This window comes from Ascaphus truei, chromosome 6, assembly GCF_040206685.1.
Source record: "Ascaphus truei isolate aAscTru1 chromosome 6, aAscTru1.hap1, whole genome shotgun sequence".
In the NCBI taxonomy this organism is placed as follows: Eukaryota; Metazoa; Chordata; class Amphibia; order Anura; family Ascaphidae; genus Ascaphus; species Ascaphus truei.
In genome coordinates, this window is record NC_134488.1 from 16,223,532 (window position 1) to 16,237,326 (window position 13,795).

Here is a 13,795-nt window from a genome sequence, read left to right on the forward strand (position 1 = left end):
ATCTGGAGGAGAGAAACTGATGCCATCTCCCGACGAGCGGGAGAATCGAATACCCGTTGAAACTCGGCCTTAAATGCTGGGTAATCTTGGGTAAGGTCAGAACGTCGCTCCCAAACCGGGGAAGCCCAAGCCAGGGCGCTGCCAGTGAGGAGGTTATAAATGTAGGCTACCTTCTTGCGATCAGTATTGTAGAGATGGGGGGCCATTTCAAACTGCACCTCACACTGGTTTAGGAAACCCCTACAATCTTGCGGTTCACCTGCATAAGGCTTGGGAGGAGGAATCCTTACATCTGAGCTGCTAACTGCGCTTGCGGAGTGGGGGCTTACATCTGGCGGGGTCGCGGTCGGTACCCTGTCTGAGAGTACTGCGACCTGGCGTATAAGTGCCACAATTTGATCCGCCATGGCCTGGTTTTGCTGAAGCAGATTAGAGAGAAACTGCTGTAGTTCGGTCTGGTCTGCGTCTTGTGGGCTCGACATAATGTTACGCCGGTGCTGCCCGCAGACCAGACCCGTCCCCTGTGCTGAGGTGGGACGTAGGGATACACGCACCCGCAGCAAAGGGAGTGTGTCCGGAGTGTGGTGTTATTGTTGCCAGGCCAGGTATAGTAGTGAAGACAATACTTGCCGGTACCGGTAGTAGAGAAGGAGTAGTTATTGCCGTTGCCAAGGTCAGGGATGCCAGAAGTCACGAAGTCCAAGTAGAGCCAAAGTCGAGAGCCAGAGGGGGTAGTCATCCAATCCGCGTCAATACCTGAGGAGTCACTGATAGAAAAGTCAAATGCTTCCATACAGAACTATGTCGAGCGACGAGTGATGGGAAGCACAGGCATAATAAAGCTGGGCAGGCCAATGGGAAAAAGGGGCAGGCCTGGAGGACTGCAAGGAGTCCTCCCTGATAGGAGAGAGGTGGTACAGCCCAGATGAGTGTAATCATTGCTTTGCATTGAACTGTGTGATGCTTGGGGGCGACGCCTCACTGCAGAAGCAGAGGTTAAAAGTGCTCTGTTAGGCGTGTGCTCTGTAAGCTGAGAATGCATGCACATAACGTCTGAGGCTGGCGTGCGTGTAGGAGGGCGTGGACGCGCCCGGCGCTGAGTAGAGGAATCGCCAAGGGGAGTGATCCCGCGACGGCAGCAGGGGCAAGGAGCCGTGGAGGCCGGTAAGGCAGGATTGTTTTGTGTGTGCAGGGGCTCCCTGCGGAGAGGGAGTGCTTTGTGTGGGAAGCGAGGAGAACGCCGATTCCTGACACTAAAATATCAGCAAACAATGGCTCACTTGTCAATCATCAATAATTGTGGGCAATGAGGGCAAACCTATAGAACAATAACATTTAATGGTGTGTGTGCCAGCCTTACCCTCTTTAATTTTTTTTATTCTTGAGACCACTTTGGTTTGCTCAAAATACCTCGCTTGGTGTACGCATATACTGTGAAATTATAATGCACAGCTTTCCAAATCCTGCCTCATGTGTTCTGTTAGTACACATGAAGAAGAGACCTGTGAGGTTTTGAAAGATCTGTACATAGTATTTAACGATAAATAAATCTCATGTTGATTCATTAAAGTATGTCACAACCTACGACATACAGTCATGTGAAAAAGAAAGTACACCCTCTTTCAATTCTATGGTTTTACATATCAGGACATACTCTAACAACAATCATCTATTCCTTAGCAGGTCTAAAAATTAAGTAAATACAACCTCAGATGAAGAACAACACGACATATTACACTGTGTCATGATTTATTTCACAAAAATAAAGCCAAAATGGAGAAGCCATGTGTGAAAAACTATGTACACCTTATGATTCAATAGCTTGTAGAACCACCTTTAGCAGCAATAACTTGAAGTAATCGTTTTCTGTATGACTTTATCCGTCACTCAAATCGTTGTGGAGGAATTTTGGCCCACTCTTCTTTACAACGTTGCTTCAGTTCATTGAGGTTTGTGGGCATTTGTTTATGCACAGCTCTCTTAAGGTCCAGCCACAGCATTTCAATCGGGTTGAGGTCTGGATTTTGACTGGGCCATTGCAACACCTTGATTCTTTTCTTTTTCAGCCATTCTGTTGTAGATTTGCTGGTGTGCTTGGGATCATTGTCCTGTTGCATGACCCAATTTTGGCCAAGCTTTAGCTGTCGGACAGATGGCCTCACATTTGACTCCAGAATACTTTGGTATACAGAGGAGTTCATGGTCGACTCAATGAAGGCATGGTTCCCAGGTCCTGTGGCTGCAAAAACAAGCCCTAATCATCACTCCTCCACCACCGTGCTTGACAGTTGGTATGAGGTGTTTGTGCTGATATGCTGTGTTTGGTTTTCGCCAAACGTGTCGCTGTGCATTATGGCCAAACATCTCCACTTTGGTCTCGTCTGTCCAAAGGACATTGTAATAGAAGTCTTGTGGTTTGTTCAGATGCAACTTTGCAAACCTAAGCCGTGCTGCCATGTTCTTTTTAGAGAGAAGAGGCTTTCACCTGGCAACCCTTCCAAACAAACCATACTTGTTCAGTCTTTTTCTAATTATACTGTCATGAACTTTAACATTTAACATGCTAACTGAGGCCTGAATAGTCTGAGATGTAACTCTTGGGTATTTTGCAATTTCTCTGAGCATTGCACGGTCTGACCTTGGGGTGAATTTGCTGGGGTGTCCACTCCTGGGAAGACTGGCAACTGTATTGAATGTTTTCCACTTTTGAATAATCTTTCTCACTGTAGAATGATGGACTTTAAATTGTTTGGAAATGGCCTTACAGTATAACCCTTCCCAGATTGATGGGCAGCAACAATTGCTTCTCTAAGATTATTGCTGATGTCTTTCCTCCTTGGCATTGTGTTAACACACACCTGAATGCTCCAGACCAGCAAACTGCTAAAACTTCGACTTTTATAGAGGTGTTCACACTTGCTGATGATCAATTAATCAAGGGCATTTGATTAGCAGCACATGTCTGCTACTTAGCATCTTAATTCCTATCGAAGCCGTAAGGGTGTACTTAGTTTTTCACACATGGCTTCACCATTTTGGCTTTATTTTTGTTAAATAAATTATGACACAGTGTAATATGTCATGTGTTGTTGTTCATCTGAGGTTGTATTTACCTAATTTTTAGACGTGCTAAGGAACAGATGATTGTTATTATGTCCTGATATGTAACACCATGGAATTCTAAGAGGGTGTACTTTCTTTTTCATATGACTGTATTTACTCTTCTCCTTTCCCAATACAACTACTGGAACTTTAACCGGCAAAAAAACTTTTACAGGGACATTTTAGGAAAACATCTGAATTTTGACAAATTCTCAGGCTCCTACTTAATATAGTAAAAAGTGGGGTATTGCACAGTTAATAATACGCACTTCCATACATAAGTTGACGCACCTTTAACTGTATGATGCTGTTTCACCACATCTTATTACATTAAATATAAGTATAATCCCGCAAATAAATATTAGGAAAATGCATACAGTATTTCTCATTTTTTTTTCCCGTCTTTCAAAACTCAACTTGACGAGTCCAAAAGGAGAAAATAGCATCTACTTGCAGGCTCTTTCTTTATTAACCCAGGCTTAACTGTCCAAACTGCTTCTGTAGCAGCCTGAAATTTTGTTTTTTCTCTGTTAAAAAAAGAAAAGAAATTATAACCTACAAAGTGCCTTAATGAACATTAACCTTAAGATAGCTGCAATTTAAACATGGCACAAATACCTCCCGAAATTATCAAATAAGTAAATAACACTTAAAAACTGCTACCGATATGAGATGAAGATTAGTTTAGGAAACCAGCAGAGGTCAGGTGTGAGCTGAAAGTACATAAGTGTGTGCGTGTTGTGTGTGTGTGTCCAATTTGCAAACATGTTCATTTGCATCAATTTCTGCGGCACATGAAACTCCTGCTGCATTTAACTGACACAGAGAAAGGAAAGCTGCACCATTTTCAGATGTAAGCTTTGATACCTGTCCCCAGTTCTCTTGGACGTATGTTTAGTTGAGAGGTTAATGTCTATATTAGGGCCTGCAGGTGTCAGTGTTTTCAAAGTACAAAACCAAAATGTTTTCTTTCTGGATATCGCACTAATCCTATTACCACCTTTCCAATCTGCTTTGAAAAAAATCATGAATTTAAGGCCTGAAGGATTTTGCGTATGGTGCATCTTAAGATGATTTGAGACACTATGGAGGTCATTCATAAATCTGCAATAGTGCAGATCAGGAGAATTATCTAACAGAAACGCTCATTATAGTTTAGTGACAGTTTCTATGCGATGGTGCCCTAGAGGCACTATAACTGCATGTGCGGGCAATCCATTTTCAATGTTCCCAATGTGTTTCACAACTCTTTTCTTAACAATTCTGGTAGTGCAGTCAATGTACTGTTTGCAACACGGGCATTTTAACACGTATACAATCTATTGACAATACCATATTAAGTGCTTGATGTCAAAGATCTCACCTGTTACATCAAAACAAGAAAAAACACAAAAGCGCACCAAGATGAGAGATAGATATTGTATTAGCAACAAATAATAAAATTAGTAATTTACATATAAAATTTCTTTAATAATCCCCGATTCTGGTGTCTATCACAGGAGTAGGGCATCACATAGGAAGTATGAAGGGTAATCTCAGTTCTGAGAGATCAGACCCGCGCGCTGGGGCTGTCTCTGTTCACTCTCCTGTCCTCCACGTGTGGTAGCGTGGTGCAGAGTGTAGCACACATGTGCAGGAACCGGGGCCTTCAATAGGTGTCCTTAGGATGCCTGTCCGTTTTTGATAGCATAGAAACGATCGGAAATAAGCAGGAACGGTACACTTGAGTGTGTACTGGTGGTGGGTAGTAAAACCGCCAGCCACAACAGTCGCAGTAAAACCGCCAGCCACAACAGTCGCCTCATAAACACAGAAGCAGCAAGAGAACTGAGAGGGATCAACAATCCAAGCTTAAAGAGCCAGAGCGCGGACTGAACTTTTCATCTCACCTGTTACCTTAGATTTGTCATTTCCAAAATTTACCAACCTTACACATCTGACATTTGAACAAGTATTTTGCTTTTTCGTTTTGCAACCAGCTGCTCTTAGTTGTATCCTCTTTAAAAAAAAAATGGGTCTTTCTTTAATATGTCTCAATGTTTATGCAATATTTATTTTATTTTTTAGATGTGTTATACTATGTCAGGGTTGGCCATAAAATACTCTGGACACCGTCATCCTGCTCTCCAGTCCACCACTCACTGAGCTGCGTGGTGGTGGCTTGACCTGTCAAGGGGAGAGTGTAGCCCTCTCTACTGGGACTACAAGTTTATCTAAGGGGTTAATTTATGGGTTAATCCAGGATGACTCTGCCGAATATACTGTAAGCCCCACCCGTGTATCCAGGGTGATAGTGACATCACTAGGGATATATAGTGGAGTGAGGGTTCTGGAACTCAGGTTCCTGGAAAATGTAGAAACTGTGAATAGTTAATATAGAGTTGTAACAGAACTGCCACTTTATTGTTTTGGTAGTTAGGGAATGTGCCCTTCTTTGAGATAGAGCCATGATATGATATGAGTGACATAAAAATGGTAGCAAGAAAAGTGCCTCTTTGGGATGCTATACGGGCACCCAAATAAGAAATATGTATGATGTCAAGTGCAAATAAAGACTACGGGGCCTATTCTAGTTGCCTTCATATAACTATATAAAGGATATACATTTTACTAATAATATTTATGGAGTGCCTGCCTACACACACACACACACACAGTGTGTATATGTAATCAGAGGGTTAACCCCTACCCCCCCCCCTCTGCAGCCCTAACCACCCTCACTTTGGAGAACTACCTGCCCCTACCCTCACCCTCAGACCTTATGGGCAATATCTCTAAAATGCAAATGTGGCTAACAGGGCTTTTGCCCATTCCATCCAAAAAGACATTAACGAGAATTACATATTAAAAATAATTAAATCATTACAAAGATTTAATACAACAATTCATCTAGTGATTGTCAATTCTCAGTGGGGGCCTACATCACCTAATAGCCAATCAATGTTTACGTTTAATATAATTTGTGTTACTTACCTCAGTTTAGATGAAGAATCATCTCATTTATTTCAAATTATTTCTAAGGCTGAGTTTATACTGTGTGCGATGGCGCTTGCTCACACCAAGTACAAATTGCAGGATCCCTTAGAGGCCGCCACTGTGCACGATGGCGCGATCGCGTTTTGAAAAGACAAAACAATTGTCTTTCCAAGTTACGGCCGCATCACGTGAGCGGTTCAGCCAATCACGGCTAACCAGCTCTGTGATGTCATAGCCACGCCTCCACCACGCCCCCGCATCGCCTGAAACAGTAAGTACAGAGGTCGCTTGAGCATTGGGCAGGCGCCACGCACGCACACGCGCTCAAACAGACAGTATAATCTCAGCCTAACTACTCACTAAGAAACGCTGTATTAGGGCACGTGGGGGAAGCCACCGTTTAAACATCCAATAAAGATTAAAACACTTTAGTGGATATGTGCCTATGACAATTATTTTGCTATGAGGGTAAGCCTACGTAATATATATAGAGTAAATTATTTTGTCATTACAGTAATTGTATATTAAAAATACTTATCTTATGTGCACTATATTGAATTTAAATAAAATTACAATAACACTATAAAGGCTTTTTTACATTGTGTATATCTGCATCGCCCCAAAGGCGGACGCCTGATGGGGCTCCCCAAGAGCTGCTCCCCTCTGCACAGGACCAGCATGCTAAGGGTTAACATTTTCTTGTACATTGTGGAACGTCAACCCCACCCACTGGAATGTTAATGAGCCAAGAGGACAAATAACTTTTTATTCGCAGCTGAATTCAATCTTAACCCCTTCTGTGTACATCTGCATCGCCCCAAAGGCAGACAGCCTTTGGCACAGCTTAAGGGCAGCTAAAGGGATTGAGCTGTTTAATAATGTTTGGTGATGTTAAAGCTTCTCTATTTCAATCTGAAACTCACCAGGCCTTTATCCCCTGTACCCAATTTTTCAACTCTCTGTCCATGAAATGTCTGTCAATTGACTGCATAACCTCTGTTCTTTTAATGTAACCATGTAGTGATATAACTCTGTGCCCAGGACATACTTGAAAACTCTCAATGTATTACTTCCTAGTAAAACTTTTTTTTACAAAGAAATTATTCATTATTTTGTCTCATATGTCATCCTATGCATAACTGCATTGATTGTACTGGGAGGCACATTAGCTATTATTACTACTTTCTGTGTATATTCAAATGCTGGACACTGTTGGTAATATTGAAATATCTCTGTAGTATGCATCGTGTGTGTGTGTGTGTTTGTATAGAAAATAAGCCTGTCACGGGAGACCAGGTACTTACACATTGTAAGGAATCCGTTCCTGGTTTTGGCTGGAGTTCAGAGTTGTTGAGCTCTCAGACAGACCTTTCCTTGGATTTGCAAGCACTATCACCTGTGCTTGCAATCACGGCAGCTCTGTGTCTCTGCTCTGGCATTGGAGGAATTCCCACACACCCCTGTCTTGAGATTCGCTATCTGCCCTTTCTTATACTGGGCTTTCCCTTTTCCTCATTGCTGAGCATAACCCAAGATTCACTAGGATGCAACTGTGTTTGTACAAGCTACATTGCCTTAGTCTTGCCTTGTTCCTGACACCTGCTGCATTCACCCCAGGCAGAGGTCTGCTATTTGGTTCCTGTGCTGAAGCGCTGGATCCCCAGTACCAGCCTTGCCTTGTTCCTGACACCTGCTGCATTCACCTCAGGCAGAGGTCTGCTATTTGGTTCCTGTACTGAAGCACTGGATCCCCAGTGCTAGTTTTGCCTTGTTCCTGAGACCTGCTGCATTCACCACAGGCAGAGGTCTGCTATTTGGTTCCTGTGCTGAAGTGCTGGATCCCCAGTACCAGCCTTACCCTGTTCCTGAGACCTGCTGCATTCACCCCAGGCAGAGGTCTGCTTCCTGGTTCCTGTGCTGAAGCGCTGCATCCCCAGTGCCAGCCTTGCCTTGTTCCTGAGACCTGCATTCTCCCCTTGCAGAGATCTTATCATGGGCCGCTGCCGCTCTTCGCACAGAGGCCATTCCCGCACTTCAGCTGCTACGCTGAAGCGGTGTGCTCCTGACTTCCTGTTGCCGAACTCCAGCCTGGACATCGACTACCCTACCATCTCCAACCCTGACGTGTCAATGGATTACTCTACCGTTTCCAACCCTGACCCTGCTACGATTGACTACGGACGGCGCAATCCTGAACCGGCTTCGTGATCTAAGGTCGGTGTATTCACATCCCCACCTCAGCCCCGCGGTCTGGTCCCGGTTTGTGTCGAGCACGTATGTTACACACATTTATTCCGGGATCATATCACTGAGCAAAGCCAATAAGTAAAATAAAGTACGATTTATTCCTCTGAAACAGGCAAACACACATTGGATTACAATAGGCAGAAGAAAAATACACTTACTGGGGGTTTGGGTTTGAAAAACTAACTTTCCTGATTGAAACAAAGTCTTTAAATAGTCCCGTTGGTTGAATGGATCTTAGCCCGAAAAGTTCTGGAGCTCCTATCGGCATGAGCCTCCAGCAGCTCCCGCACTTTCCACTCCAAATGGTACTGAACGTGTGACTTAGAAACTTTTCTGCTTAAATGCATACACATACATGCACACATACACACATACATGCACACATACACACATACATGCACACATACACACATAGCTCAAACAATGGAACAGAATGTTAACATTTAAATAAATGTATTTAGTCTGATTTTATATTTTTCCCCTCTTACAAGGGATGGAGTCCTCCTGTGTCGTGGACCCCTGGCTGGTCCTTCTAACCCCACGTGTTACTACCCTGCATCTATACCGCTAGATGCAAACAACTATATTTAAAAAAAACTGCATTAGCACTCAAAAAGTAATATCAAAGAAAATGAAAGACTTATGTTTTCATTTTGGTCACACCAAGTATCTTCTTTAATGTATCAAAAAATATCAGGGAGCGGAAAAGTTAGCAGACGCACTCGTAGGCCGCGCTTATAGTCCTGGCGACGACGGCGTGATGTCATCCGTTGCTGTTGTAGAAGCGATTTCTGCTTATAGTTAGGGTGACCAGATTTTCAAAATGAAAAACCGGGACACAATAAAAAATTATTTATAAAACAAATTACATCACGTGACGCACCCCGTTGCCATGACAACGAGACACTAACGTCAGGCGGTGACATGTTGCTATGACAATGTGGCATCACGTGATGCCTCGGCACCATAATGCGTCCCGTTGGTGGGGGCTGCAGTGTGTGTCTGTGTGTATATAAATAATGAAGACATTAATTAAAATTAAAATAATTAACAAATTAGAATTAAATAAATATCTAATTGACAAATTAAAATTAAATAAAAAAATGTAGGCATTAATTAAAATTAAGACTTTTAAAAATGTGACCTTCCTGACCTTACACTTTGCAAAATAGGGTCTCTTGCTCTCCTCGTTGCAGTCAGTAACATCACTGCCATGCAGGGCTGCAGACAGCTTTCCAGGGGCCCAGGAAGAACGTTTTCCCCATACCTTCCCCTCGGCTCCTCATATCTCCCCCTCATACCTTCCCCTCCCCTCCTCATACCTTCCCCTCCCCTCCTCATACCTTCCCCTCCCCTCCTCATACCTTCCCCTCCCCTTCTCATACCTTCCCCATCCCTCCTCATACCTTCCCCTCCCCTCCTCATACCTTCCCCTCCCCTCCTCATACCTTCCCCTCCCCTTCTCATACCTCCCCATACCTTCCCCTCAGCTCCTCATATCTCCCCCTCCTCATACCTTCCCCTCAGCTCCTCATATCTCCCCCTCCTCATACCTTCCCCTCAGCTCCTCCTATGACACACACAGACAGACAGGACACACACATAGACAGACAGACAGCACACACACACACAGACAGACAGAACACACACAGACAGGATACAGACGGTACAGGATACAGACAGGACACACACAGACAGAGTGCAAACACACACACCTTTCTCTCTCACTGAGAAGCAGCTCACTGAGAAGCAGCGCACTCCATCCGGCCCGGTAATAAGCCCCGCCCGAGATCCTCTGACCTCCAACCAATCCCCTGATTCTACTCTCTAAGCCCAGCCCCCCCGGCATTCTAACATGAAAAAAATACTACCCGGCTGCCGCATCCTCCTCCTCGGCGCCGCCGCTCGCTCCCCCCGTGCACCCCCTCGCGCATCGTCACCGACTCCCCGCGAACCAGGGAGAAAAACCGGGACATTCCCAGGACGGACGAGCAACCGGGACAGCCCAGCAAAAACCGGGACTGTCCCGGCAAAAATGGGACGAATGGTCACCCTACTTATAGTGTAAGAGACGGCGACCAGAGGGTGTGGCACTGACGACACGCGGAGGTCGTCGGAAAAAAATCCATTTCCATTGACTTCAGCGATTTTAGTCGCTGTGTTGCCCCTTCGCGGTTTCGCACACTATAGGCACACGGGAAGAATTAAAACAACTTGTTTTGACGCGACGTGCCGTCACCAGGACTATAAGTGCGGCCTTATATGTATGTGCACAACAGAGTAACGTTTCAAGGCCTCCTGGACCCTTCGTCAGGATTTTCCAAATTGTTATAGCCCGCAAACTTAGGCCAGACAGTTGCTCACTATTGGAGTTAACCTGAACGCTTAAGTGTTCGATGTTGCTGCCAATTTTTCTAAAAGCAACTTACTGCTACCGCAGAAGTAAATCATTTTCTTGCTTTGCTTTCATTGATTTTCTACACAGAATAGATTCCGGTTTGAATTTGAGATGCTTTTTAAAACTTTCTTCCATGTTAGCTTTCGTGCGCAAACTCCCACTGTTGTCCAGTGAAGTTATGTCCTAGTGTAGGATGGTCAGCTTACTCATGAGAGAAACGGATGTGTCTGTGTGGTTGTGATGCTGGAATTGATTCTCTGGGTTGTGTGTCCATATGTGGTGACGGTGATCGCGCACAGGAAGATGGGCTCAGTGGCCTAGTTATGCGCCGTGTTGGACGCCACAATAGACCTAAAATAAGGTAACATACAGTACGATGTATCACTGAAAGCTTCACCAGACAATGTTATGTGCGATGCTTTGACGTATTCACATGTGCTGTCTTATAAAGACATTTATAGACATTTATAGACATTTATAGACAAGTAAGGTGTTATTCTGTTATCTCAAAAAGAATTAAACGTGTGAATGGACCTGTATGAATTTAAGGATCCCAATTAGTGTTGTCATGCTGTCATATATTGATATTGACTTATAAATACAGTGATACAGGTGAGCTGCTATTGCTGTTTCGGATAATTAAATCCATGTTATTTTTATGGAAAGTAACATGTACTTCAGCGTGACATAACATTTACTGATAATTTATATATTGCGTCATCCCAGTGTATTATAAATATTTGCGTATAAGTCTGACTTGGGTATTGAGCACTATTTACAGTTGTGAATCATTTTCTCCCCAAAAAATTGCTGGCCCCAAAAAAATATGTTGCTCGAGACTATGGCCTACTCAGCTAATGGGAAATCACTGGTTCCAAGTATGTGACTATAGAACAATAGACTTTATGGTTTTTTTAACTGTTACATATTATTACGGTAGCTTACCTGGTGGAGACGGCCTCTGAAAGCTAATCGGAGGACATAGGGTACGCTGGATTGTTCCTCTGGATGGATAACTGTCTTTACACCCTGTTTGTAGGAGGTGTATAGGGCGTTCAGCGCTGGTCCTCTAACAATTCCTCTGGCAGGCTTTAGTTCCAGTGCCATTTTTGCTTTGATTGTGCATTTCATGTCCGCTAATCTTTTCTTGCTGTTTTGCATAATATGTTATCTGCGCTAACACTGTTAACAGCATCATTGATAGCTTTCCATTTCGCATTATTAATGGCAGTGGGTGTTTGTGCTGACATGTGACCAAGCATTATGTCATAGCCGGCTGCTAGGCCTACTTCTATTTTTGATCTGCCTGTGGCTCCTCATCTAGCGGGACCATTGCTGTTGTGCAACCGTGGCGATTTGCAATAAAAATGAGTGACAATAGCGCTAAAGCTTATAAACTAATTAGTGTTTGCCAATATACAGTGATATGTGACACAAAATAAACCCATAAATGTGGGTCAGGGTGCCAGGAAACACTGACTAATCCCAGCCAGACAGCACATAAAACAAATATACCCGGCGCCAAAGACAATAAATAACAGCGATACTCTGACCATATATAATATCCAGTTAGATAGTCCAGTAGTCTTCAATTAAGCCACATGGACATGTAAAAGAAAAAGAGAGATATAACATATACCTGTTGGATACTAGAGGCAAAAGACATAACCAACACTAACACACTGACATACTAACGCTAACAACACATATGAACAACACCTATTGGAAAGCTGGGAAATTATTTATTAAAATATATATAAAAAATGACCATGTGGATAATGAACAGGACAGCTGGTCATCCAATGTTTGGAAAAATTGAAATCCTACTTACAGAAAGCAGGATTTTAGCAGGTATGTAGGATTGTCTCTATCCAAGTGGCAACAAAGGAACACTCCGCCAGAGAAGATGTGCTTGGCGCCGTTGGCGCACACAACTGAGTTCTCCTCGCATCCGTCACGTGGTTTGCTGCGGTAGTAGGAAGAGTCTCACCGGAGTACGGAGTACTGACAATATCAGCTGTCAGGTTATGTAGGGACTTCATTTTTATTAAACTGCTTTGAATTGGCACTGAGCGGCATTTCCCTCTGGGGTAAAGGAAAACAGTAACATTTCAGGCACCTCAAAAATGAACAGTAAATATTCTATGATCTTGGTTCATCTTCTATCTAGAAAGAGGGACAATTATAAAGAAGTAAATCGCATTGACCCCAAGTCACCCCCAAAATTAGGACAAACAGAGCATTGATCCCCATGATGTTGCAAAAAGCTTTTAATAGTGTCATTCAATTGCTGTTCCCACGCTACCCAGCGTATGTATGTATATATATTAAAAAAACACGTGTGCTGCTTGGGCGGCCATAAGGATTATGGAGGTCGCCACGAGGTCAAATCCACCACTCGCTGGGCCGTGTGGGGGAATAGCTTTGTCGAACACTGTATATATATATATATATATATATATATTGGTAGCATTCTTTTAGCAGCTTTTTAACCATTTGCACATTCAGCAATTAATCACTATCACATTGTGTGTAACTTTATTAGTGTGAGTCAATCAGCCATTTTTATTGATATATTAGCCACTGCCAAATCCATATTGTTCACTTAAATATAATACATCCATTTTTGTATGTAAGTGTTAGATACACCTAAGGAGCGCAGTCTTTTTCTTTTGTGTATATATATATATACTGTATATATATATATATATATATAATGCAAAGCAACAACCAGCACCCTTTAGTAATGAAGAATCCAGATGCTAATCCCATAGGTAAGAATAGTGTAGATATTACCAGATTGAAGTCCAGTAATGAGGAGACAGCACACCAGGAATGATGTTCAAAATGATTCTGTATTGTAGAAAAATACAGGCACCCCAGCCAACGTTTCGGTCTGCAGAGAGCGACCTTCTTCAGGGATGCAATGGTCAAATGTGTGTATATATATATAAACCATAATACTGAGTTAAGTTATGGTGAGTAAAAAAAGTGACAAAAACCCTCCACAGGAAAGCAAATATGCAAATATAGCTGTATGCTCATCTGCATGTCTTAGGCAGGTCTGCAACC

At 43.1% G+C, this 13,795-nt stretch overlaps 1 protein-coding gene across 1 annotated transcript in view; it reads right to left on the reverse strand.

The window, feature by feature from the left end:
• Nucleotides 1–12,445: 12,445 nt before the first annotated feature.
• Nucleotides 12,446–13,795, reverse strand: part of LOC142496677 (uncharacterized) — a 66,648-nt gene continuing 65,298 nt past the window's right edge. Inside the window, exon 2 of the mRNA XM_075603425.1 lies at nt 12,446–12,808. Coding sequence (XP_075459540.1) covers nt 12,568–12,808 — 241 coding nt within the window. The 3' untranslated portion in view covers nt 12,446–12,567. The remainder of the gene's footprint in view (nt 12,809–13,795) is intronic.